Source organism: Sceloporus occidentalis, unplaced genomic scaffold (assembly GCF_023333645.1).
Source record: "Sceloporus occidentalis isolate IW3139 unplaced genomic scaffold, rSceOcc1.0.p SCAF_565, whole genome shotgun sequence".
Classification (NCBI taxonomy): domain Eukaryota; kingdom Metazoa; phylum Chordata; class Lepidosauria; order Squamata; family Phrynosomatidae; genus Sceloporus; species Sceloporus occidentalis.
In genome coordinates this window covers 53869-81025 of record NW_028317545.1, presented here as the reverse complement: position 1 = coordinate 81025, position 27157 = coordinate 53869, and the positions used below count along the sequence as shown (strand labels likewise).

Here is a 27157-nt window from a genome sequence, read left to right as displayed (position 1 = left end):
GTGTTCCGGAGTGGGGAGGGGATGGGGATCCGCCTGGACAGTGCCTCTGCTTTCCAGGGGGCTGTCATCTCCCCACATTATGACTCCCTCCTGGTGAAGGTCATTGCCCACGGCAAGGACCACCCCACCGCTGCCTCCAAGATGAGCCGAGCCCTGGCAGAGTTCCGGATCCGAGGGGTCAAGGTAGGAAAGGGCTCCCAGAAGCCCCTCTGCTTTCCCATTTGCTTTTTGGGTCGGGGGGAGGGTGGGTTTGGGTTGCTTGATAGAGCGGTGCAGCTTCTTCTGTGTTTCCCCTTGTTCTGTGTACTTCCATTTGTTCAATGATTTCAATTCAGAAAAACTCACTCAGTCCTCATCTGCTTGGTCCTCCTGGGGTTTAGCTCTGAGGGCTCTACCCCACCCAGGGACTGCAGCTTCTCAGTCCTGCGTGGGGACTCTCCAGGGTCTGTGCGCCAGGGTTTAAAGTGCATTCCTTGCGTTCCTACCATGGGTATGTTCCTTCCACCTCATTGTCAGGCTGGGGCCAGGAGGCGAGGGTCTCCTTGCTCTCAGCCACACTCTGGTGGGTGGGTGGGTCCCACCTTCACCCAGAAGTAGATCTGAGTACCGCTGATGGAGCCATTTTCCGAGTCTGTCCAATGTGTTCAAGATGGCAGCCAAAACTGTAAGGGATTAGCAGCTTAACACCTCTGGGCAATCAGTGTATTTGAGCAAGCAGGGTGACTTTGCTCAGGTAGTGTAACATTTGTGAAAACCTCAATTTGACTGCAGGACCCTCAAGGCAGAGGGGTCTCCGCCACCTGTTCTCCTGCCTTCCTCGTTGCCTCCTCACACCTTGCGTGGCCACTGCGCTGGCTGGCCTAGAATGAAGGAAATGACGAAGTCATTGTGGCAGGAGGGAGCTGGCCCCTGAGCTTCTGCCAGGGAGCATTAAGGGCAACACAGCAGGGAGGCTGAATGGATGTCCAGCAAAAGGGAGGGAGGGAGATGGAACAGAGCTCTCCTTGCCTCATGTACCCAGGCACCTCTGGAGGCTGAGTGGGGTGGTGGCTACCAAGGGAGAAGGAGGGCAAGCCAGGCCCCTGGCTGGCAAAGAAGGGCCACTGAGCCACTCTCCATCCATCCATAGTGCCTGCCTGGATCTAGTTTCAGTGTTGGCTTCCCCCTCGCTGCCCCCCAAAATCCCTGGGAGGGCTCCTGGGAGTCCCAGGCCTCAGTTGGGACCAGGGCAGGGTGGGTGCATCCTTCCCTAGGAGGCCGGGCTGCTGCTGCGAATGGAACTGGAGTTGGTGCCCAGCCTTTGGGCATCCTCAGAGGGGAGTAATTGGTGGGGATTTATGAACAGTGAGGAAGTGTGGAGGAGGAGGAGAGCAGGAGCGCCATGCCAGGCTGCTAGCTGCAAAGGGCCAAGACAGATCATGCAAATTAAAACTAGTGGGGAAAAGGAAAGAGGCCAGCGTGGGAACCTGGGTCATTTCTCATTTATAATGGGAGAAGAGGCTCATTGAAGGAAGGTTTGGTAAAGGAAGCAATGGAAGGGAGCGGCCTGGAAGGCAAGAAGCCATGGTGGCCAGCTGCAGAGAAAGGCAGGGCCCCTATGCCCCAAGGGCTGGGGTTAGAAAAAGCTGGCGCCTGTACCTAAAGCTGTGGGTGGAATGTGCACCACTGGCATGGGTTTTGGAGGCCACACATCCGGTCCCAACTGCACAGGCATCTGGGCATCTTCTGAGTTTGGCTGAAGGGGCACCCCTGACTGGCTGGGGCAGGGACTCCGGAAGGACGCAGGCCCAGTCTTGAGATCCTCAGTGAGGGGTGGGGGATGTTGTGGGTCTCCCCAGACTCTGCAGATTAATACGCAGGGGACAGCAGGGCCTTCCCTGTAGAGACACCAGAACTCTGGATCACTCTTCCCCCTTGGAGAAAGAGCTCCTCCTGTCCTTCATACATTGCAGGGAACATACACACACATGTATACACACTTGCACACACACTGTGCCCTGCTCCTAAAAGTCCAGCTGCCCCCTGATTCTCCCCTCCCGAAGCCCCTCCATGTAGCCAACTCTTTAGATCATGCTGCCGCATAAAACTCCTCTGGCTTCTGGGGCTTAATTTCCAGTCACATCCTCTTATTGTCTCTGCACATGATTTGCCAGGAATATAAGAAAGCAAGGAAAGAAAGAAGGGGAGGATAGCTGGAGGGGGCCCTTATCATGCCTCTGATATGCCAAGGACCACCGATGGCACTTCTCAACAGCTCTCTTGCGTTTCCCGGGGGAATAGGATAGAGAGGCAGTTTCCCTCTCCTTGCTGTTTCCCTTTCCCCAACATTTTGCTTTGCCACAGTCAGGATCCTGAGGGCAGGGAGCTGGAGCAAGGCCAACTGACACACAGACAGACATACACCCCACACCATTGTTTTAAGGATATAATGCCCACCTATAGATTCTCAGGCATTTCGTACTATTAGGAATGATTGAATCCAATAAATCACAGTAGGACCCACAAGCAGCCGGGATGCAACTATCGCTGTTCTCCCCCTTCTTAAACAATAACAATAACAAAAACCCCATCTTTAGGAATTCCACAGGTGAGCAAGGGGGGAAGGAGTCGAGAGCTAAATAGGAAGGGGGGATGGAAGCCCCTGGTCCCATTTGCAGGAGGAGCCACAGTGGTGGGGAGGGGGTCAGGAGCCCTGTGGATTCAGGGCTTGGCCCTGCCACCCGCAACCCTCAAATGCCCTCCTGGGCAGGGAATGGCCGGCCCGCCTCCATCTGCCCCCCTCCTCCTGTTGCATGTCATCTCAGCTGATCCTTTTGCAGCTGCAGTTCTGCCAAAGTTGTGGTTTAAAAGCTCCTTCTTCCATCATTAATTAGGCAGCCAAATGGAAAGGAGGGAGCTAGCTATTAATATTTCATCTGGCCAATTTCCACCCTCTTTTGAAATCCCCCAATGAGGGCCTGGGCAGCCATTTCTTCCACTGACATCTGCCTGCAGGAGGGAGCAGATGGGGATGCCCCCCATGCCCCCAAAGGGCCATTCAGGGGCAGCCTTTTGTGCCTTGAGAAAGTGCTAAAAATGCCCACAGCCTGGCCTCCATTTCGGGACTCTCCAGATTCTGCCATTAGAAATGCAAAACCAGGTAGCGTTTGGTGGCGCTGGCGCTGTCTTTGCCGAACCAGAATATTTCTTTTCCTGGCCTTTTTCTCTTGCCCCCCCACTTCTCCCCCCCCCCCCATCAGTTTCAAGGCCTTTTGGACCAGAGACATCAGAGCCCCCTTTTGGGGGGCCTTTTGTCTCCGCATTGGAACAGCAGCAATAAAAATGTATGCTAAATTAAGCAGCAATATGTAAACGTTCCCAGTTTATACAGGTCACAAAATTCCAGATTTCCTTGGTACAGGATTTGGGTTTTTCCTGGGGTGGGATCCCCCTCCTCCCCCACTTCCCTCCCCCCATTTCAGTACAGTCTACACACCAGACTCTGTCCATCCGTCCATCCATGGATGTCCTTCCCCCCTTTCCCCTCCTGCTTTTGAGAAGAATATGGGGGGGTGCTTCTGACAGCACTTTCCCCCTCTACTCCCATTCGATTTTTGTTGTGTGTTTTTTGGCAAACCATTTTTAGAAAAGGCAAAGACCTTTCCCCTTCCCTAGAGTCACAGAGACTTCTTGGAGGGCGGGGGCTGCCCCTCAGTCCCCCCATCTTTTCTGACCAGGTCGAAAGAGATCAGCCCAGGGCCTGGTGGCCAAAGTGGGCAAGGGGCTCCTCCTTTTGCGCCCCCTGACTATCGGCATCTCCTCTTCCAGGTGGGCAGCAGCTCTGCTGCTCCCACAGCCTCACTCTCAGGCACAGGTGCTCTTCTTTCTCTTTCTTTTCCTCTTCTTCCTGCCAGGGGCCCTCATCCTGGCCCACAGGCACCAGTCTGGGCACGCATTTCTCCCTGCTCCCAGGGAGCCTGGCTGAGGGCTATACCACGCTCTCCTCCAAGTCGTCTGTGCTGAGGAGGGGCCCGATCCTCTTTGCTGCCACTGGGGCTGGCACCATGTCTCCCTCCGGCTCTTCCTCCGGGAAGCCCCCCCGACCCAGCATGCCATGGACGGACTGGCTGCGCTTGCTCCAGACGAAGCTCAGGCGCTTGGCGTAGCTGTGGCACCCGCGGGATGAAGCAGGAGGGCCCTCGCCCATGTCCAGGGAGCAGCTGCGCTTGGTCTTAGCATTGGGGGCAGGGAGAGGGCACCAGGCCCCCGTCCTCCCTTCCGGTCGGGCCCGGGCCCTTCCTTGCCGCTGGCGCTTGGGGCTCCGCTCCTTGGGGGCTGTCCGCTGAGGGGGCAGCAGGAGGAGGCCACCATTGGGGTGTCCGCCGTTGGTCTGGGAGTGGACGTGGGTGACCTTGGGCAGAGCAGATGCCCGGGCGCTCCCGCAGACCTTGTACCTGACCATCATGACTACGGTGAAGACCAACAGGGTGACCACCACCACACCCCCCACAATCACCGTTAGGGTGCCCCCTAGGAAGTGAGCGTGCAGCGAGCGGCAGTCCGGGTAGGCCTCCTGCGTGGCAAACTGGGCACAGCCCAGCAGGTGTGTGGCCGCCAATGCTGTGGCTGCATCGTCGAAGATGGCCAAGACGCAGAGGTCGTAGTCCACGCCGGGCACTAAGTGCCGGAGGAGGAAGTGCCGGCCGCTGGCTGGGATGATCCTGGATTTTGTGGTTAAAAGAAAGAGGAAAGGAAGGAGATAGAGGAAGAGGAGGGGAGCCTCTCAGGCAGCATCCCAGTCCTTAAACCCTCACCCCAGTGGCAGAAACAGACGCCCCCCCCTTCTCTCCCCCAACCCTTTCCACACAAGAAACCCTTTCTGCACATCCTTCTTGCAGCCTCCCTTTGGCAAAGGCTGCCCACCCACCTTCCCCTCTCCTGGGAATCTGCAGCATTGTGTGATCTTTGTCCATTGTGAGCCCAGTGGGGAACACATCAAACAATGCACAGCACATGACAAAAAAGTGGTGTGAACATTCAGAGAAAATAAAACCAAGCGGCAGTTAATGTATGTCTCATTAGGGTTGGCAGTCTCCTCCACCCGAAGAGCACACAATACATATGCACAGAACGTGCGACCACAGGAGCCACTCCACTGGCCCAGTGCCCACCCTGACCTCCTCCCATTGCCATCCATGAAGGGACCAGGATCTAACTGGGAGGGTGGGGGAATCAGGGGTTAATCCAGTGTGGGATTAATCAGGGGTTGACCTGGTTCTTGGGCATCATCACCAGCTAGGCGCCCACTTGCCCAGCTTGTGAGGGTCCGTGCAGCTTCTGTCATCTTTGCATGACCACACGAGACGTGACACGGCAAGTTTGTGACCTGGTTCCACTGCGCTTTTTATTGTTTTAAGTTAAAAGCAGTCATAGACTGGCCTAGGGCTGTGGTACTAGGCAACTCCCTGGCCCTTGTAAGAAGCGGAGATAGCAGGCGAAATGTGCCACTACTCCTCCTGCCCTCTTCACCTACGTACATTTGGAACCGGCTGCTCTGGCGTGTTTTGCCCATGTTGCCCCCATTGGGGGGGTCATACGTGGCTGCGCAGTGGAGGGCCCCTCCCTGTAAGTATGTTAGGATTTCGGTTGTCATTTAAAAGGCTGGCTTATTTTTTCTTCAATAGTTTTGGCCTTGCACTGAGTTAGTGTTAGGAAGGCAGCAAGTATTCTGAATCAAGCTTTGCAATTGGGGACTCAGACGTTTCCTGAACTCGTCACGTACTAATCCACTACTCTGAGTAACATGGATTCGCAGCTAGCTGCAGGTCAAGGGTAAAAGAGGCTTTAAAATGGCAGCTCTTTTGTTCTATTGATCTCTATAGGTTCTCAGGGTCAAATCTATAAATTGAAGATCAAGTTAAACAAGCTCAATCAAGTTTAAGCTTAGATCCTAGGTCCTGAATTTCTGCCATAGGTGTTAATGGGGCAGAACCCTTCTTCAATCTTGTTCTTCCTTTCACCTTTTAGGTGATGCCACCTGAGAGCCCAATGCTTTTGTGCTGAGGGGCATTTGGGATGGATGCCTCCATGGGGATCAGTTGCCCGCTGGGAGCTGAGCAAAGGGTATGAGACCAACCTGCACAAGAAGAGGGTGATGTCCTGCCATCAGACAGAACATAATCCTCTGTGTAGCGTGTCATAAATATCCGCAATGGGGAGATAAAGGCCTCTGTGGACTCAGGCCTGTCAGCAAACTACTGCTCCTTGCTTGGGGAAGCCCAAGACAGGCACCTAAGGGCAGCCCTTCCTTTTCTGCGAAGGGATTAGTCTCATGGACCTGTGCAGTTCAGGTGCTGAGACTGGTGTCTAAGCCAGCTTAAATTTTAAGAGAGACCTTAATAATTGGCTCTTTTTTATTTTTTAATCTGATTGGCATTTGTACAGTGTGACTTTCCTTTACGTGGAGGATGTGTTCCGGACCCCCCCCCCCCCCCGCATCAAGCAAAAAACGCGTAAGCTTGAGCCCCATTATATGCAATGGAGTGTATGCGTGCTGTGCGCGCGCCCCACAGCCACACAAACCATTTGTAAGCCCCATTGGATATAATGTAGCTCGTGCTCACCGTGTGGCAATGCGCACGCGCAGGGCACACTCCCATTTCCCAGGTGGCTTCAGCGTATGCTGAAAGCCACCTATAAGGAGCCCGTGTATGGCACGAGCGTACTGTGAAAACCTGCAGTTCCTTTGCTTTAAAACCAGCTCTCCTGCTCCCTCCTAGCTAGCTGTGTTTCTTCATGCAAGGAAGCATGTCTTGCTTCTGGAGCATGATTCAGGGACATTTTTCTACCAGATGTCCTGTAACCCACAGAGACACAAACATACCACCCTTTGCATAAATGGCAGTACAGTCTTTCAGCCTGCTCTGCCCACAGGGTCCCTTTGCTGAGGTGGAGACAGGACTCCCTCCCTCCTGCCTCCTCCAGAGGTACTCCTGACCCAGGCAGGGGTCTTGCCTGCCCCTCCCTAGGCTCCCCCTGTCCTGGCTCTGCTTGTCCTTCGGCTGCTCCTTGAGGGTCTCCCTGTCTTCAGAGTCAGACCCACAGGAGGGCTGGTGTGTGGTTTGTGTAAAAGAGGCTGGCAGGGGGACAGCGACTTGGGCGGACAGTCCTGGTGGAGGAGATCTTAGCAAAGAGTTGGGTGCCTGGAGCGAGTGGTCTCCTTCCTCTTTAAAAAGCTGAGCCTGGTTCTGTTCTGTTGACCCTGACTGGATGGTCTGTGCCTGGCCTCCCTTCTTGGTGAATGTGTTGCTTTTAGTCTGAGTTCTGTTCCTAAGAAAACAGGTTCTGCACCTGGGCAAAATATTCATCTGAAGGTGTCGCCTCCTGCTTTGAGGGGCAGAGAGCTTTGGGGAGGTCTAGCTGTATCCAGTCCCATCCTATCCGTCTCGGTTCAATGTTGGTCACCTCAGGGAATGGCCTCCTGGCTGGCAATTCAGATGCCCATGAACTCCGCTCTGCCCACAGGACCCCTCCTGAGCTACTTGGAAACCCACCCCTATTTTTCCTCCCCAGGGAAAGGGGTGCTGAGTGAGGGGGCTTTGTGGGATTCCTTTGGTTGTTCCTTCCAGAATGAGAGAGGCCCCTGCAGTGCCCTCAGGGCCATGGGAAAGTTGGGAAGGGGGCTTCTACTTCCTCATGTTTGAATGGGGAGAGAGAGAGAGACCCCTGGCCATCTGCCAGTCAACACTGGAGGGGGAGGGAGGAGGTAGGGAGGTTGACAAAGCAGCGCTTGGGATTGGGGTGTGTTGAGGAGCCCTCTTTACCTCTCCCCTGCCCCTTACCTGTAGATGAGCGCGTCATCCACAGTCGAGTTGTACTGGATCTGGTACATCCAGGCCGTGTAGGCCGAGGACTGGTCCGCTACCCAGCGGACCAGGGCCGAGGTGGCCGTCACCTCAGAGATCTCCACCATCCTCCTCACGGCACTGGTGACCCCCTCGCTTGTCCCATTGACTGCGGAGGTCTTGGCGGAAGTGGCAATGTCAGAGGACCCCGGGTCTGGTTGTGGGGCAGGGGCGCTGCTATTGCCCCGGTGCGGCAGAGGGATGATCTGGAGGTCGACGGTGGCCGTAGATTCCCCGGCGGCATTGATAGCAATGCAGGTGTAGGCCCCGTCATCCCGGAGAGCGGTTACTAGAATGTCCAGTGTGCCGTTGCGGAAGGAGGCCGTCCGGGAGGAATTGGCCAGGATTTTGTCATCGGGGGAAACCCAGTGGACCACTGGCTCAGGGTCTCCGATGGCCCGGCAACGCAGGGTGGCCCGCTGGCCCTCCAGCACCCAGAGCTTGTGAGTATGGCGGGTGATGAGCGGCGGCTCGCAGGCGAACTCCTCCTCGGGCACCGCCCAGAAGTAGCGCCCAGCCACATGGGGCGGGGATGCGCAGGTCTCCAGGTCGTCCTGGTGGCCCAAGCGCCGCAGCCAGAGCAGCTCGCAGTTACAGTGCAGGGGGTTTCCCCCAAAGCCGAGGGAGACAGTGGGGGCGTAGGGGGTGGGGCTGACCACCCCCGGCTGGGCACGGGCAAAGAGCGGGTCAGGGGGCAGCGTTTGGAGTCGGTTGGAGGTCATGTCCAGCCGGGAGAGCTTGTAGAGCTCGGCGAAGGCCCCCTCAGGGAGGGTGTCAATCAGGTTGTGGTCCAGGTTGAGGGTGTGAAGGCTGAGCATCCCCCGGATGCCGTCCCAGGGGGCCCGGCGGAGGTTGTTGTAGGAGAGGTCCAGGTCTTCCAGTGTCAGCACGAAGTCGTCGAAGGCGCCCACCGAGACCTCTGCCAGCTGGTTGTTGTTGAGGATGAGGTGCTGGAGGTTGAGCAGCCCCCGCAGGGCCTCCTCAGGGATGCCGGTCAGCCGGTTGCCATCCAGGTGGAGCGAGCGGAGGCTCTCCAAGTCCCCGAAGGCGAAGGGCCGGATGGTGTCGATGGTGTTGCGCGACAGGGTCAGGTCCACCAGCCCCGACATGTTCAGGAAGTCCGGCGGCTCCACCACCTGGATGAAGTTGTCGGCCAGGCGCAGCTCCACCGTCCGGCGGTCAATGTTGGGCGGGACAAAGAGGAGCCCCTTGTGGGCGCAGAGGGTGCTGAGTGACTCAGAGAGGTTCTGGCAGACGCAGTGGAAGGGGCAGGCCTCCACGGGGGGCTGGCACTGGGACTGGGGCCCCAGCAGCAGCAGCAGCAGCAACAGTGCCGGCAGGAACAGGGGCACGAGGGGCAGCGGCGCTGGCAGCTGGCCCATGTTAGGCGCCCTCCTTGCAGGTGGCTCCAGGCGACCGGCCCTGCAGAGAGGAAGAGGAAGAGCATGAGGAAGTGGGGGAGACCTGGCCAAAGGGGCAGAGCCAGCTCCATTAGAGACAGAGGGGAGTAACTTTGAAGGTGGTGAAGGGGAGTCCACTGGATCCTGGCCCTTCTCTCTCTCTCTCTCTCACACACACACATATTGTTTCAATAACTTTCTTCCACTTTAAACAGCATCTGCCACGCTTACTGACCCCTGCAGATCCATTTAGCTCACAGGCAGGTGAGGTAAATTGGGGCAGTTTGGGATGTGAAAGCGTGCTGGCAGGATTTGAAACGTGGGCATCTGCTCTTGGGGGTTTCGCAGTGTGTTCTGGCCCTGGCGCATTGGAAGGCCATGGGTCCAGGGGGGAGCCCAGGCAGCGGGAGCCAGCTTCTCTCCCCTCCAAAAGGAGCAGCTCCACAAAGAATACTTTGGGCTGGCTTTGGGGGAAGCCTGGCTATGGGGGCGGGATCCCTTCTCCTGTAGCCTTCTCTCTAGATTGCCATAACACACTCTTTGCGGGGCTGCCCTTGAAGACACTTCAAGGTGGGCAGGATCCACAGTGCATCCAGTTTGCACCAGTCTCAGAAGAGTGGCACTGTCAGCCTCTCTGGGCCTCGGCCAGAGCCAGTGGCCCAAGTGCTTCTGGGCAGAAGAGCCTCCCTCTTGCCCCCCTTTGTGTGCGTGTCTCTCTCTCTCTCTCTCTCTCTCTCTTGTGGCAGGATGCGGCGCATGGTCCCAGCCTTTGGGCCCTGATCTTTGGGGGGCCGCGCAGCCTCCTTGGCCTTCCTGGGCTCTGGCTGCCCTCTCTGCCTCTGGCTACTCTTATCATTGTGGGGCTTTATTGCATTGGCTTGATATTGGCGTGGCTAGCTTTGCTGCTGCCTTTTATCCCTGCCAGGGGCCCATCTGGACAGAAGGCTGCTGCAGAGAGAGAGGGATGGAGGTGCTTAGCCCCTGCCCTCCGGGGCCGGACTCAGGGCCCCTGCCAGGCTCCGCTGGGGCTGAGGGGCGCCAAGGGCTGGGGGCCCTGTGTCTGTGGGCCACATGCACACCTGCAGCCCCCCCTCCATCTGAGCAGTGAAGACCCCAAAGGCTGGGGGGGGGGCTCTCTTGCCTTCCCTTTCGGGGAACCCATGGGACTCGGGGGGGGGGTTGTGGGGGGCTCCCCATCCGGCAGTGAGGCCCTGGAGGGAGGGGGGCATTGCCCATGGACCTCCCCCTCGGGGCTGCCTCTCCGGGGCTCGTTTCACAGGCAGGGACCCCCCCGTCCCTCATAGAGCCCCCTGGGCAGAAGCAGTCTATCCCTGGGAACGAGCCCGGAGGGAGGAAGGGAGGAAGGGCAGAATGAAGGTGAAAGGAGGGGGCTCGCTTCGAAGCAGCCGCCGTTCCTGTCACCCAAAAGGAGGATTGGGGGGGGGGTTCAAGGGGAAAGGCCCAGGGAGGGAGGGCTGGGGAGGGTCTCACCTTCCTTCCTTCCTTCCTGGCCTCAGCGGCGCCTATCCGGGAGCCCCCCCGGAAGACGGGGCCTGGGCCTGCGAGGGGGGCGCCGCCTGGGTCCTCCTCCCTCGGCGACCCCCGGAAGGACGCTGGGGGGGCTCCTCCTCCGCCGCCCCCGGGACCCTCCTCCTCCTCCTCCTCTTCCTGCTGCCGGGGGGGCCATGGGCCGGGGGTCTTGCTCCGCGTCTCCTCCGCGGACCCCACTTTCTCTTCCTCCTCTGCCTCCAAAGAGAGAGACCCCTCTCCCCCTCCGACTTGGAGCCAAGAGGAAGGAGGAGGAGGAACCCCGCGGAGGCTGCGAAGGAGAAGCCCCCTCCCCGAAAGCGTCTGCGGCGGGGCACCAGGGCCTCTCCCTCCTTCCTTCCTTCCTTCCCTCCCTCCCTCCTTCCTTCCTTCCTTCTTTTCTCTGCCGGTAGCTCGGGAGGGGGGGGGGGCAGGAGGGGAGGAGCAGTCGCAGGCCCCTCCCTCCCAGGCGGGGGGGGCGGGGCGGGAGAGCGACGGGGCGGCAGGCCAATCACGGTCGACGGGGCGGGGCCAGAGAGAGGGAGGCCTTTGGGTCGGACTCGGGTCCTGTCCTTTCCTCTGATGCCCGAAAGACCCAGGCGCCGAGTCGCTTGCCGGGAGTCATCCGGCTCTCCCTGCCTTCCCTCTGGTGCAGCAGCAGGAGAATGCTGCTGGCTTCCCTTTGCCTCTTGGAGGCCAAAGGGCTCCGCCCTCCCCCTTCTTCCCTCCCTCCCAGCCAGGACCCTGACCCTGGGACTAGGCTGCCCAGAACTGGGCCCGGGGGCTACGCTTTCGGGGAAGGGACCAGGGCTTCCCTCCTTCGGGCGCTCTCTTCCTGCAGATGGCTTTCTGCGACTGCATTGGCCTTTTCCGCTGCTGCGCCACACTGCTGGCTTCCCTCAGGCCCTGCTTTCCAATTCATTTTGTTAGTCTTGGCCCCCGTCTAACTTGTCAAGGTGGTCCTGAGTTCTGAACCTGTTTCCCAGAACCCCTCCGCCTGCCATCTGCAAACCTGATAAGGCTGCCTTGTGTCCAAAGTCATGTGTGGAGCCTGAGAGTAGGGCCCACCTCCGGTGCCCTCTTGACACGGGCCGCTCTTCCTCCCGTGGATCTTCTCAGCTCAGTGGCAGTCTATGTCTAAAAGGCCCACTGTGGGGCCAGAGGAGTCATGCCAGTCTTGGCCTTTGAGCAGCCTGGCGGCACCTTATGGCTCTCAAAAGGCAGGCCTTTGCTTCAGTGGAAAGGAGGGAGGGGGCAGTTGGTGCAAGAGGATCCCCCACTGGTGGGCCTTTCCCCTTGAGTTGCAACCCCTCCATGGCAAAAAAGTCAGGTGGCCAAGGCTTCCCTCGGGCACAGCCCCCTCCCCAGAAACAAGTCTTGGTGTTTGGAAAGGCTGGGCCCAGGTCCCAGGATCAGAGCAGGGCTCCTGAGGGCAGCTTGACACAGCTCACCTTCTGGGATTATGCAGCTGAAGTGCACTTGCGCAATTTATCTGCTCCTACATCATCTGCTGTTTAGCATTTTATTGCAAAGTATAAATCCGTCTGCGGTGGTGTGAGGCGGGGAGCTGCAGAAGGAGCTACCTATGTGACACACCCATGCGCCTGCACATGCACACACGCAAAGGGGGGCTCGTCTTGCCACCCACCCGGCTTCTAAACACACCATGCTTGACAGTTGATCCCATTTTCTGTGGCAGAGGCAGGGGGCCTTGGGGAGCCCTGTTCCCCACGTATCAGCTGCCCATTAAGCCACCCAGGCTGCCCATAACACTCAGGCCTCTTCCTCCTCCTCCAAGTATGGGGCTGACCACAGCTGCTGTGCCAATGTCCGCTGAAGCCTCTCTTTCTGCTGGGCTTGTCCTTCCAACATGGTCTTTCCCAGTTAGGCAGCAAGGAAGACAGCGGGTGGTGCCTACTTCTGCACAGCATTAGTGCCCCCCTTCAACTCCTTGGCTCACCAGTGAAAGCACCCAGCAGACACAGAGTTTGCATGGTGTGCATCACCTTGTGCCAACTACCTGCACAGATGAGAGGGAAGTTCTTGGGTAGAGATGTCTTTTGACTGGCATAGAGGGAGTCTACAGGGTTTGGGTGGGGTTGCATCTCCTCCGCTTGCAGAGCCCTGTGGAGCACAGGGGCCACTGGATGACTGGATGCCCCGCGGATGGCTGTGGTCAGGAGGCCTCTCCCCAGGTGCCCCAGTGGGCGACTGGGGCTCATCCCTTGTGCTAGCTTGGAAGCTGGACTCCTTCTCTGCAGGGGCTGCCTTTGAAGACAAGGCAGGGCAGGAGTGGGAGGGAGGGATCTGTCCACTTGCGTCCCGTGTGGATTGTGACTCTTTAGAGCCTTGAAAAGTTTGGGAGGTTGGAAGGGCCACTCAGACACCCCTATGAAGTGAAGCCCCCCAGGACTGGGATTAGTCTAATCACCCGCAGTGGAGTAGCTGGATCTGGGCTGGGCTTTCTGTTCTGATCCGGAAATGCACATCTTCCTCTTTGTACTCCTTGCTGCTACTCTCTGGTTCTGGGAGGAGGATTTGTGCTGCCTGAATTTTAGCTCCTTTCCTCCCAAGAACTGCTAAGCATACGGACCTCTCAAGCTGCTTCTGTGTTTCAGACCAACATCCCTTTTCTGCAAAACGTTCTGGGCAATGACCAGTTCCTCCGTGGCACCGTGGACACCCAGTTCATCGATGAGAACCCGGACCTTTTCAATTTGCGACCTGTTCAGAACCGTGCCCAGAAGTTGCTCCATTACTTGGGTACATGGTGGTGGATGGGCCCCTTCCCTCTCCTGCGTCCACGGCTGTGTCTCCCCCTCTAATGCCGCTGTTGTCTCATGTTTTCCAGGCCACATCATGGTCAGCGGGCCCATCACCCCCATCCCAGTCAACGCCCGGCCTTCACCCATCGATCCCGTTGTGCCTTCGGTTCCTCTGGGTGAGTGTGGGACCGTGGCAGAGGCAGGCAGGTCACCAATCCACAAGCTCCTGCATGGTAGGGAATTGGGCTGGATGGCACGTGGTCTAAGTGTGAAAAGCTCAGAATGTGATTGTTTCCAATGCAAGACAGTCATACAGTTTGTGCAGCTGTGTGACATAATGCATCCTCAGTACAAATCATGGAATCGCTGAGCTGAGGGGGGCACCAACATTTTAGGAGCAGCGCTCCTAACAAACCCATGGAGTGAATCTCCAGGCCTGCCCTTTTTTCCAAAGCCAAAGGGAAAGAAAGCAGAACGGGGCCCATTGGTCTCCCTCCAGAAGGTAGTGGCCGGGGGGGTGGTGTTGGAAGTAAAGCAAGACAGGGTCCCTCCCCCCCCCCCCCCACATTGTTCTTCCTACAACTTCAGGGGGCTCCATTTCTACTCTTCTTGTCTCAGCTAGGTTCAGGGCAGGCAGACCTGCTGTCCAGGGTCCTGAACTGGCAGGTGGCATTGCCTGGCGATGCATCACTCTGTGGGACTCGGTTGTGGCCCCTCTAGCTGCTGCTGCTGCTGCTGCTGCCCACCCTCACTCTAGCTGCCACCAAGGCCTGCCTCCTTGCAGCGGGTGGGGGCCTTGGTTTTCCATGCAGGAAGGTGAGGGTAGGGTTGCCATAAGTCTGGACCTCCAAACCGGGACAAATGTAGGACAAAAATTTCAAATGGAGGGCACATTTTTTTTAAAAATGGAGGACACACGGAAAAAATTGATCGTTTTAAAAAAATGTTAACATAAATACATGTTTCTTAGGCATGATCAAAATGGAGGACATTTGGGCATTATTTCTAGACAGATGACAGAAATGTACCTTCCCTTTCTGGCCACTCCCCTCCCCCCATTCCAAACAGCACATTTGGGCATTGAACATGGCTTGACTTAACATGGCAATCTCTTGCATATTTCAGAGGCTTATTCCATAACCAAACTCTTTGGGTTTCACACTGAATATGTCAAGGTGATTTAACAAGAAGTGGGTTTGCCCTTGGATTCAACTGTACTTCTCAGAAGTGTGTACTTGGTCAAGGGACTTTGGGTTTTTTTCACTACGCATGAGTTTGTAAAAAATCAGAGCGACTTACATTGGTCGTGCCTCAGAAGCTGGCTCATATCATCATCATCACTATCCTCTTCCTCCTCCTCCTCTTCTTCCTCCTTGTCCTTCCTTCCTCCCCCTTCCTCCTTCCTTCCTTCATCCTCCTCCCTTCCTCCCTCCCTCCTTCCTCCTTACTCCCTCCTCCGCCTCCGCCTCCCAGCCCAGGCCCAAGCAGAGAGGAGGTGGGTGGCTGCATTGGCACCCTCCCCCCCCCCCCCGCCCACGCGCCAAGGCAGGAGGCAGGCAGCCACCCACCTCTACCTCAGCCTCCTCCTCTGCCTCTACCTCCCGGGCCCAAGGAAGTGCCCAGCGCAGAGGCGCGCCAGGCAGAGGAGGCGGTGGTGGCTGCCTGCCAGTGCCTGCTGCCTTGGTGCACGCGCACAGAGAGCACCAAGCCAGGCAAGCACCTCTGCTGCCTCCTCCGCTTGGCGCAGCCTGCAACGGAGGAGGAGGAGCCGCCCGCGCCACCCTCCCCCACCTCCCCCCACGCACCGCCTCCTCCTTCGCTTCCTCCACACGGCCGCACAGCCTGGAACGGAGGAGGAAGAGGTGGGTGGCGCGGCCATGTGGGGAGGCAGGGGAAGGTGGGTTGGCACTGCGCGGGCCCCGAATCAGGGGCTGGGGACCAAACCAGACCGGGACCGGGAGGTGCCCCCCAAAAGCAGGTTTGTCACGGGGGCCGCCGGGTTATGGCATCTCTAGGTGGGGGCCCTCTCAGGCAGAAGCCAGGAGGAAGTGGGGTGACTGCCAGCACCCCAGGAACTGCCTGCGGAGGCTGTGGCAGGGCAGGTTGCCCAAGGCGCAGGCACATGGTCACTCCGGACCCCAATGCACTGTGCAACATTAGCTGCAGTAAACAGCCTGACCCCCAGACGGAAGGTCCTCTGCGGCTGCCATGAACATTATACCCCTCCCAGAGGTATGGGTTGGCCTTGCATCACTGTCTGTCTGGGCATGGTGGTCACAGACGCCCTGACAACCTATTGCTTTCTGGAGTGCCAGCATGAGAACTCTGGTTCCAGAGGCAGATCCTGTCACAGCTGCAAGGCTACTGATGTGCATGCATTGGTGCCCAATTTGTGCCAGCAGGAATGCCAAGAACAGTTGCAATTCCCTCTCAATTTCCATGGCATGACGCTGCGATTCCCCGGAACAACCGTGAGGCATACATTGGCTCAGCCGTCCTGCCATCCTACCTGTCTGCCTTCGTGCTGTTGCCAGCAGCAACCCAGGCCCCATCTCACTGTGTGGACTTAGCTGTAGCTTGCTCTCCTCCCCCCCCCCCCCCGACCCATTGACTGCCAGCTGAGCCTTCCTGCAGAGCAAGCAGGCACAGGGTGTCACCCTTCTCAGCAGAGGAATGGGATGCGCTTAGGGAGCCTTGTTTGTGGGAGGGAGGCCAAACTGATAGACAGGCACAGAGCTAAAGGCCTGCTTGGGAACAACACCTGCACCCAGCCTCAAATTCTTATTGAGCCCCTCTGAGCTGCCACCACCTCTTTGTCTCTCTCTCTCTTTCTGGAAGAGAGCAAAAGGCCACACTCCAAACAAGCAGGTGCTACTCCAGAGATGCCCAGTCGTGCCATTTCCTGGTGCTCCCTTGGCAAGTGGTCTCCTCCGTGGCATTCTGACTTGCTGGTCAAGGGGAGGGCATTCAGTCCTTGCCCTGGCTCCATCCAGCCTTTCTGCTCCCAAAGAAATCAAGATCTGTGTGGAACCAGAAAAGCAGGCTCTTGCCCTGGCAACAGTCGGGTCTCTGGGACAGAATGCCCTCATCCAGTGCTGACCACTCTGCAGGCAGTGGATAGACCCACAGAGATCTCACCCATGCTTGGCACACAGACCCCCCCCCCCCCCAAAATCCTAAAAGGGCTTTGTAGATCCAGCAGGGTGTTTCAACACACACACACACACTCTTGGTACCACAGTCATGCCATTGGAGGGCTTCCCATGGGCTGTCTTTGCATGACCGTTTTTCTTTCGAGGGAGGATCAAGATCCTTCTAGTTGATCCCTGCCCTGCCTTCCCCTGGCCATAAAGAGCCAGCTGTGTTGAAATCTCCAGTGGGGGGTAGAGGGAGAAGGTCGGGTGGGAATATAATGGCTGCCTGATTTACAGCCTTGCTGCTTTCTGTGATTGATACATGAGGCTCCGTTTAATTATATCGGATTCCAGCCTCGTATCGTTATTATGGCAGTTTATTTTCTTTGTCAGCAGCTAATCCCCAACCTAAGCCAAGCATTAAGAGAATGAAATAAGGATGTTTAAATCTTGTTAAATTTCCCCTGAGCCAATGGCTAAACTCATGATGTGTGTATTTTCTTTTTTAAAACAACAATGCCCCAGACCTCCAAAGAGCTCACCCTCAACGCTTCATAAGCAGGAGAGATTAAGGAACGGCACCATTAAGAAGCAGTGCCTCCTGCGCACAGCACACCCCACACCCCCCATGTGCCAGCCCTGGGGCCCAGCAGCTGCCAGCTAACAAGGAGTGTTGGCTGGGCCTCTGACGCGCGTCAGAGACCTCTGTAATGCCAGAACTCAGTAGGGAAGCATGCACAGCCGGATGGGGGCCTCGGCAGGCAAGCTGGCGGGCAGGAGCTCCATCACCAGTCATAAGCCACAGGGTTTCCACGCATGCTACAGACTGAGCAATCTAGACGAATGGGGGTTTGGGGCCCTTTGTGCAACAGACGAGGCACGGGGATCTTTTATCGCCTCAACCCCCCTTTCACCCTGCCTCTCTCCCCCTGCCCTGGGTCTCCTTAACAGGCCAGCCGCCCACAGGATTCCGGGACGTCCTCCTCCGTGAGGGCCCTGCAGGCTTTGCCAAGGCCATTCGGCACCACCGAGGACTGCTCCTGATGGACACCACCTTCCGAGATGCCCACCAGTCACTGCTGGCCACCCGCGTTCGCACCCACGACCTGAAGAAGATTGCACCCTTCGTGGCCCACAACTTCAGCAACCTCTTCAGCATGGAGAATTGGGGAGGTGAGTGCCCTCCTTGAAGAGGCTTCTAGTCATTAGGAAGGTCAGGGGGACCTGCTGGGGATCCCTATCCCCTCTTAGGTTGGCCTACAATCTCTCTGGCTCTCTCACATCCCCAGGCGCCATCCCTTTTCCTCTTACAGCAGAAGATGGAGCCTCCTGTGAGGAGAGACGAGGAAGGGGCAACTTCCCTGAGCTTGAGCAGAAGGTTCAGCTTACATTCAAACTTTGGCAGAGTTTTTAAGATGTGCAGTTGTTGCTGCTGTGGCAATTGTTTCTACAGGGTCCCTGGTGTTTTACAGAACTGGGAAAAGTGACTAAAAAAGCCAGGTCCCTCTCAAACCAGCCCCCAGCAACAAGATAAAAGTATCACCCCTTTTATGAAAGAATCAAATACAAGGAAGGGGAGCAAGGAGGCTTATGGGGTGGGATCATCAGAGTTGGGTGCAGAGTGGGAGTCAGGGCTGTTGCTGGGCATCTTTGCTTGCATACCCACCCTTGGCCTCCTTTCCTGTCAAGCTAGGCATGTGGCTGGCGAAGGAGGAGAAGAGTCGGGGGGAGGGCACGATATACTTCCCCTGGCCCCCTCCCCACTGATCCATCTCTGGCTGCAAAATAAGGCAAGGCAAAGGCTCTTTCTGGGGGAGGTGGCAGTGGAAAAGGCTAATGGTGACCTCAGAGGCTATGGGTGTGAATTGGTTCAGTTGTTGATGTGATTCAGAAGTTAATGTCCGGACACCTCCTCCAAGGCAGCTCTGTGCGCAAGCCCAGAAATCCCTCTCTAGAGCCACGCAAAGGGAAGGCTGGTGGCTCTGGCTGCAAAACTGGCTGTTCTCCACAGCATCTCATCTCAGCTGGCCAAAAGTATTGCAGTCCTTCTGCCCAGCACTTTGCACAAGTTTGATGGCACTTCTTGCATCCAGGTGCAAGCCAAATGGTCCAGTCCATAAGACCCCCTTCCTACAGAGTTAGTGGCCTTCCTTGGGCTGATTGCTAAGTCAGCCCTCAGCCAGAATCCATCAGAAGGGAGGCCCCTGGAAGACCCCCTGATCCTGGGCGAGGGAAGCCTTGGGCCAGGCTGCTAGAAAGCTCAGAGGTGAGGTGGGGTCTGTGCTCTGTGGTCGGCTCCAAGGAGCGGGGTGTTCTTACCCGTTGACCAACTCCATACTGCAGCAGCTAGCAAGCTTCCTCCATGACTCTGGTACGCCACTGGGGGCCAGTTTCACCCTTCTGCTGGATCCTGGGTTTGGCTGACGGGCCAGAGGGGTCTGGTAAACTGCCCCCCAGCAGCTTCTAGCTCCTAGCCTGGGATTGTCCTGGAGTTTGTATGGTGCAGTGTGAGTTGGGGCAGGGAGAGGTTGCACTCTGCACATGCTCTGGGTTCTTTTCTTGGTTCTTGTCCAGACCATGGCACCCTTGGTGAGTCTGTGACCCAAAATCTCTCACAACCTTGTGCCTCTCACTCCCCCTCCCCACCTCAGGTGCCACCTTTGACGTGGCCATGCGCTTCCTCTACGAGTGTCCCTGGCGCCGGCTACAGGAGCTCCGTGACTTGATCCCCAACATCCCCTTCCAGATGCTGCTCCGGGGGGCCAACGCTGTCGGCTACACCAACTACCCAGACAACTCTGTCTTCAAGTAAGAACCCTGCTGCGCCCAGCCCTCCAAGCCCAGGCCAGCCGAGCCTTTCCTTCTCAGGCTTCAGTCCCTACCAGAGCAGACCCATGGCTCATCTGGGGAACAGTGACTCAGCAGGGATGCCAGCCCCATGGATTCAGTGGGGCCCTGGTGGCATTTGGACATTTGGTTGAACTGCTGGGTGGAGGCAGCCAGAGTCAGGGGATAAATAAAAATATTGCATTGTATCTCAGAAATACTGAAAAGCTATGCCTGCCATCATCCTGCCATCTTCTCACCCCTCCACCCTCCTCTCCCAGGTTCTGCCAAGTGGCCAAGGAGAACGGGATGGATATATTCCGGGTGTTTGACTCCCTCAACTACCTGCCCAACATGCTGCTGGGAATGGAGGCGGCTGGGCAGGCGGGGGGAGTGGTGGAAGCTGCCATCTCCTACACGGGGGACGTGGCCGACCCCAGCCGGACCAAGTACACCTTGGACTACTACATCAACCTGGCCGAGGAGCTGGTCAAAGCCGGCACCCACATCCTGGCCATCAAGGTATGGGGGAAGAGGGCGGGTGGGTCTGGGTGTGGACGTATGCGCAAGACGTCCCTGCATCTATCAGATGTGGTGGTGCAGCAGAGGAAAGGCTTCCAGCCCCTCTTCCTCACAGTGACTTTCTCCTTTCTTGATTTTGGGGAGCAAATAAGGTCAAGACTGAGAGCCGTGCCACCTCTCCTGGCTCAGCAGTGCAAGATGCCAGAGGTGGTGATAGTGCAAAGCACACAAGCCTCTCTCAGCCTCAGGGCTCCAGTCTGGAAGGGGGTGGGTTCCACAGAACTGGGGGGGAGGCGGCTCCCCTGCTTCTCCCTCCATTGCTTCTGCTGCGATGGTCTGTGCAGGCCCTCCCACTCTCCTCCTCTTTCTGTGCCCTCCCGGCATGCCTCCCCCTCCTTTCGCTCCTCCTCAGCCTCCACGGCTTTCTCTTGCAGGATATGGCGGGTGTCCTGAAGCCTCAGGCCTCTTCCATGCTGGTGGGGGCCCTGCGGGAGCACTTCCCCAACGTCCCTCTGCACATCCATACCCATGACACCTCCGGGGCCGGTGTGGCCTCCATGCTGGCCTGCGCTGCCGCTGGGGCTGACATCGTGGACGTGGCAGTGGATGCCATGTCTGGAATGACCTCCCAACCCAGCATGGGCGCCATGGTGGCCTGCACCCGCGGGACTGAGCATGACACAGGTGTGGAGGAGAAAAGGGTGGTACAGGGCAGAGGTAGGCAGGTGGGCAAGACTGGGCTGCAAGGGAAGCAGGAGAAGCACCATGGGGACACAGTTGGGAGCCCATGGAGTCTCCAAGAAGGAGAAGCTGGCTATGAATGGTCTCTTGCACGAAAATCCCTGGCAGTGTTCTTTCAGAATTACAGCAACCATCCTAGCGTCTCAAGTAGAAATGTCCTAACTCACTCGAATGCAAGTTAGCAGAGACAAACACTTTACTTTGTGTCACAGAGAAGGTCATTAAAACAATAATGGAAGCTGGAGTCTCCTCTTGCTGCTAGAATGGTAGACCAGACCAAAACTCAATCACTCACATGTGCACACGCATGTGCACCTAGATACACAAAGAGAGAGAGAGAGACAGATAGAAGAGCAGAGGAGCTGGTTCAGGGTCTCTGCACTCCACCCAACAGTGTTTAATTGCAGCTTTGGCCATTGCAAGGATTATTCCAGTTGAATGATCTGAACCCCTTTCTAAACAAAGAGTGCTGAGTGTCTTTCATAACCGAAAACTGCTCCCCCCAAAACAGAAGGGGTCAAAGGCCTGCTGAAATAAACATGACCCTCAAATAAGACACTCCATGGCCTTTTTATGTGGGAACTCTCCCCTTTGGGAAGTCTTTTATTCTGCCTTCTAGTGGTGGAATCATCCTGGTCTTCATTGAGGATGGCCAGGGCTGAAAGTATTTTGTTACCGAAGTTTGAGGAAGAGATTTAGAATCCTTTATTTCTGTTGTCAATGCTCCCCCCCCCCCGGCCAATATTTACATGAAAGGACAAGACAAAACAGAAATACAAGAGTGGGGGCAGGAACCAGCACTCCCACATCAAACACACTCTGAGTCCACTTTCAGCTGGGAACCTCCCTGAAGACATGGCATTTGGTGGCGGGTGGCTCCTGATTTCTGCCTCCCAGGGGGCAAGGGGCTCACAGGATGACGTTTCCACCTGCTGCTCTGCCCTCTGCCACAGGCATCCAGATGGAGAAGGTATTTGACTACAGTGAGTACTGGGAGATGGCCAGGGGCCTCTACGCTTCCTTCGACTGCACGGCCACCATGAAGTCTGGCAACGCTGACGTCTACGAGAACGAGATCCCTGGGGGCCAGTACACCAACCTCCACTTCCAGGCCCACAGCATGGGGCTGGGAAATAAGTTCAAGCAGGTGAAGAAGGCCTACGTGGAGGCCAACAAGCTCCTCGGGGACCTCATCAAGGTAGGCAGATGGAGCTCGGGGGTGGCCTTGGGGGGTGTCCCATCTCCCCAGAGCCCCTTTATTTTGCCATTTGCCAAAAGAGGTGTGTCCATGGCACCCAAAGGCCCAACAGGAGGTCTCCTTGGCATTCAGAGACAGTGGTTGCACTGGGGGCCCTAAAGAGGATGGCAAGACAGCCCCCCCCAGTGCCTCTGGGCCACTCTAAACACTTTGTTAGTCCTAGGTTGTGTGACAGCATCTCCAAATTATGACAGGGGTCTCATTCTGGGGGAGGGGGAAGATACATATACACCTTCGAGACCAGAAGGGTCCAGGGCTGCCTCTTTGTGGTTCCCTGCTATCTGCTGCCCATGGACATGAATCCTGCCTCACTCGAACTGCTCTGTCCTCAGCAGAAGGTGCAAGGCAGAGACCTCCCTTGTGACTGAGGCATGGATCCCCTCCCCACAATAAGGACAGGCGGCCCCCTTCCTAGGTAGCCACTTTGGCTGCTCCTTGCTCCCTCTATGGGGCATCCCATCTGGCATATGCCGTTTGCCTTGGGGGGCATCTGCCAGCTCCACAGCCTGGGCTTCAAATGCCTGGTCCCCTTTTCTCTGTGGTCCTTGACTGGCCAGCCAGCTCAACTTGTCTAAAGGGCTGGATGCTTTGTGGAGGGGTTAGTTTGCGTTCAGCTGCTGTCTCATCCTCCTTTCCTTGCAGGTTACGCCATCTTCAAAGATTGTGGGCGATCTGGCTCAGTTCATGGTCCAGAACAACCTGACCCGGGAGGAGGTGGAGGCCCAGGCTGACGAGCTTTCCTTTCCCGTCTCAGTGGTGGAGTTCCTGCAGGGCTACATCGGCATCCCCTATGGGGGCTTCCCAGAGCCCTTCCGGTCTAAGGTAGCCGGCCCTTGGAAATGGGGGCAACCAGCCAGGGGAGGGGGCTGCCAGCCCAGCCCTCAGCTGGCTAAAGATGCTCTGTTCAGAGTAATGGGCTCGCAGCGTGGGAGCTGTGGCGGCTAACTTAACTGGGGTTGGTGTCCGACTGGATTTGGGGCTTCTGCCAACACCGGCCCCATGGGACTCAGGTGGTCCTTTGACAGTTTTCAAAACCATCACATTGGATGCTTCTTGGTTTAAGCGGTTGTGGAGAGCTCTGAGAAATGTTGAAGGTTCCCTGTGAATCAAGTCAGCCTCCAAACTTGACCAGTCAGCCTACTGTATTGAGGGTGGGGGGGGGTGTCTCAGTATTCGGAAGCCGCAGCAGAGCCCCTTCTCTGCCAGGAAAGGAATTGGGAGTGAGTGGTTACTTAGGAATGGGGGGGTGGGCTGGCACAGGAACCATTGGCAAGCCCACTGGGGCACACGCATGCACACCAACCCCAAGAGGCCCTGAGCGCAGAGAAGGGGACCCCCTGGCTGTGTAGGCAGGCACCATTCACATTCGCCACTGCACTGGGGAGGGGTCTCTGGCACTGATTCCTCTCCCCCCAGGTGTTGAAGGACCTTCCACGGGTCGAGGGCCGCCCAGGGGCCTCCCTGCCTCCGCTGGACTTTGCAAAGCTGGAAGAGGAGCTGAACGAGCAGCACGAGGAGATCACCTCCGAAGACGTCCTCTCGGCCGCCATGTACCCCAAAGTCTTCCACGAGTTCAAGGAATTCACAGCCAACTTTGGGCCTGTTGAATGTCTCAATACCCGCCTCTTCCTGGAGGGACCCAAGATTGCAGAAGAGTTTGAGGTGAAGTGGGCTTGGAAGGGGGTCGGGGGGGGGTCCCCAGCAGTACCCCTATCTGAAAGCACGCAAGTGGGGCTGACACTGAGCCTCCCAGGGCAAGGGATCCTGCTGCAGCTGACTCTGTCCCCTGAAACACACAGGTGGAGCTGGAACGCGGGAAGACCCTCCACATCAAGGCCCTGGCTCTGGGGGACCTCAACCGGGCCGGGCAGCGGGAAGTCTTCTTTGAGCTCAACGGTCAGCTCCGCTCCATCCTGGTCAAGGACACAAAAGCCATGAAGGTAAGGTGGGGTGCACTGGGGACAGAGCCATAGAGGGCCAGGAGGAAAGGGAGGGATTGCATTTCACTCGTGTCCATTGGGGCGGCAGATAGTTTGAATTTACTTCGTACCAGCTTTGCTTAATTTAGACAGTCCTGGAATTCACCCCTTCCTTCCTTCCTTCCTTCCTTCTCATTTTGTCATTAGCAAGACTTTAAAACCCTGGCTGGCATTGCAGTGACAGGTTTGTGATTGACAGTTAGAGATCTGTAATTGTGATGGATTAAGTTAAGTATTCATGGTTGGGGTGCCATTGCTGTGATTGCAAATGCCCCTAAACTACTCTTGAAGTCCAGGGACTGCTCCAAGCGATGGCGGTCTGTTGTGCTTCCCATTGAGGTGCAGCAGGGTGAGGTTTCCAGACCCCCCTCGGCCACCAACCTCCAGCTCCTTGTCCTACCACAGATTGGCTGGCTTCCCAGCAGAACAGTTGCTGCTGGTTAAGGGAGATCTGGATGCTCAGTTACGCATTTGCCACTAAGTGGGTGACATAGGGCCTCTGGCCCCATCCTTAAACATTCGTGTGGGTTGTGTTGACCCTGGTTGGGTGCAGGGAGGCACTATTTGCCTTCTTGTCCATGTCATCTAATCCTGTTTCTGATTTCCCATAGTCACAAAAAGGTGTCTGCTGTGTGATCCACACAGTTCAGTAATACCTTTATTGGGGCTGCTAAAACTGTGAGCGTTGTAGTTCTCCAGAACCCTTCTTTAGGGTAAGAGATACACAAGCGTGGACTCCGTTCCATCCGTCCTGAAGCACCTGAAAACCCATCTCCGTTCTGATTATTCTTATTTCTGATTCTAATAAAGTGTTGCAGAACCCTATGTTTGGTTTCTAATCACAGCCCCCTTTTCTCATCATGGCCCCAAAGGAAAGTCAGGCTGGGGGCACCTGTGGTTTGCCTCTATCTTCTGTGAGAGAGACTGGTTTCCTGTGACCCTGGAGGCTCCTCTGGTTCTTATTCCCAGGAGCTCTCGGTGGACATCTACCCACACAAACACACAAGGACTGCCCAAGCCCTGACCCTCCTCCTCCTCCTCCGCTGCAGGAGATGCACTTCCACCCGAAAGCCCTGAAGGACGTCAAGGGCCAAGTGGGGGCCCCGATGCCCGGGAAGGTGATCGACATCAAGGTGAAGGAGGGGGCGGCCATAGAGAAAGGGCAGCCGCTGTGCGTCCTGAGTGCCATGAAGATGGAGACAGTGGTCAACTCCCCGCTGAGTGGGACAGTCAAGAAGATCCACATCAAGGCGGACATGAGCCTGGAGGGGGACGACCTCATCCTGGAGATTGAGTAACTGCCCGCTGCCCCCAATGGAGAGAGCCACCCGGACGCCTCTTGCCTTCGGTTGCCGCAGCTTCTCTTCTCCTGTGTGCCATTGGTTCTGCCACACCAGCGGACCTTCCCTGGCCCCTGGCCAGCATCCCCACCATCACACTTGCCTTAACTGTAGCCCACACAAGGGAGGGGGTGAGGAGCTATGTGTTTGCTCTTCTTCCCATGGCAGAAGCCACCCTGCCCTCCCTGGCACTCAGGAGGGAGGGAGGGTTGGAGGGAAGGGACCTTTGCCCAACGCTGCCCCCCACTCCTCCCCAGTGGCCTTGCCCCCCCACGCACACATGCGCACACTCTTCCTGGGCCTGCGAGACCAACGTGGCAAACAAACCTCCTCCTCCGCACCCCCTTTGTCTTGTTTCGCTGCACTTACCTGGCACCCCTTCCCTGCAAACACACACCTTTTCTCTTCTTTGCCTTTCTTGCCCCCCCCCCCCCAATAATCTCATGTTCTACATAGCCTTCTGCTGGGGGGGGGATGAGAAAAGGCCCTCCCATCCCCAAATTCCTAGCCTCTTTCATCTCCCCTTTGCTCTCCATTTCAGTTCCAAACGCCAGGCTGGGGGGGATGCCTGCCTTGCGCTGTGTGTGGAATCAAGTGCAAACCCTCCCTCCTTTTTGCAATGTACAAAGCGACTGTGTGTTGTTTACAGGGTTGTTCACTAAGAGTGGGAGGGGAAGGGAACGTGGCGGACCCCCTTCTCCCATTCCTCTGGTGAGGGAGCAAAGCAAAAACACGGAGCAACACAGTTTCCCTGTGAGAGAGAAATGAGCCAGGCAGAGCCAGAGGAAGATGGACTGCCTCCGAGGGACCCAGGGATCATGTCAGAGAGACTTCTGGGTGAAAGCAGGGCCCACCGAAGGGAGAAAGTGAAATGAAAGCAGCCTCGGCCTCAGCCTCTCTGCCTCCTGTTGTCTTTGTATGGATGTTTATTGATTGATTGATTTAGGTATTGATACCCCTCTCTTCAGCCCTAATGGCTCTCAGGGCGGCTTACAATATTGTTTTTAACCAGACAGTTCCCTGCCTTCAGGCTGACAATCTAAAAGACACGACACAAAAGGAGAAGGGAAAGGGGATGAGGTCCAGTGGTTCTTCTCTCCCTCGGAGGCCTGGACCAAGGCAGATGGACTGGAGGGAGGGCTCTTCCTTCTTCCAGGCTGGCCCTGATGGAGCTGGACTTGCCTGGCCAACTGCCTCTCAGGCCGGCAGATGGCAGTTGATGGATGTTGGCTCAGCCTCCTGCCTTGGGGCCCTCTCTTGATCGCTACCTGCAGCCTTCCTGAGGGCAGCTGCCAAGGAGGCTCCTGGCCTGCCAGGGTCCCAGGGTTGTGTGTGTTGGGGGGGGGGTCTCCTTCGAGCACAGAGAGGGGAGGCGGCGGGGAAGGTCTCCCTGCCCTGCTGAGTGTTGGCATGACAGGGACCTGCACCAGGGATCCATGGAGGCGGCGGCGGCGGCGGCTCTCCTGCGCCAAGGCCGAGGCAGGCGCTGCTCTGCTGGGTCCAGCTGGGCCTCCCTCTTGGGCCCCTTGCCTTTCCAAAGCAAAGGCCAAGGGAGGGAGGCGGGAGCGGGGCTCCTCGCGGGGCGTCAGCCAGCAGGGAGCCAGGAAGGAAAGGGCACCTGGCCGTGCAGCGCCGCCGCCGCCTTTGGGGCCAGGTCTGGGGAGGGAGCCCTGGAGAAGCCTCCTCCTTCCCCCAAAAGATGCGAGTCTTGCAGCTGGGAAACCCCCGCCGCAGAGGGCTGCCTCTGGTCGCCCTTTTCCGCCAAAGACCAATTGCTTTTAT

At 57.1% G+C, this 27157-nt stretch overlaps 2 protein-coding genes across 2 annotated transcripts; one reads left to right on the top strand and one right to left on the bottom strand.

Moving 5' to 3' along the window:
- On the top strand, positions 1-26267 carry LOC149271105 (pyruvate carboxylase, mitochondrial-like; the record flags this gene model as incomplete). The annotated part of the gene is made up of 12 exons (XM_089507623.1): positions 1-183; positions 13429-13573; positions 13662-13751; positions 17661-17882; positions 19361-19517; positions 19817-20057; positions 20492-20741; positions 21752-21996; positions 22699-22878; positions 23473-23718; positions 23856-23996; positions 25085-26267. Coding segments are annotated over 12 exons (2349 nt in total), but the record flags the coding sequence as incomplete, so codon positions are not given.
- LOC149271106 (leucine-rich repeat and fibronectin type-III domain-containing protein 4-like) lies at positions 3258-11186 on the bottom strand. Its single transcript, XM_089507624.1, has 3 exons — positions 10775-11186; positions 7821-9305; positions 3258-4700 (listed from the first exon to the last, which is right to left on the bottom strand). Exons 2-3 carry the CDS (start codon positions 9263-9265, stop codon positions 3968-3970), a joined length of 2178 nt encoding a protein of 725 aa, XP_089363750.1. The 5' UTR covers positions 9266-9305; positions 10775-11186; the 3' UTR covers positions 3258-3967.
- Positions 26268-27157: the final 890 nt, after the last annotated feature.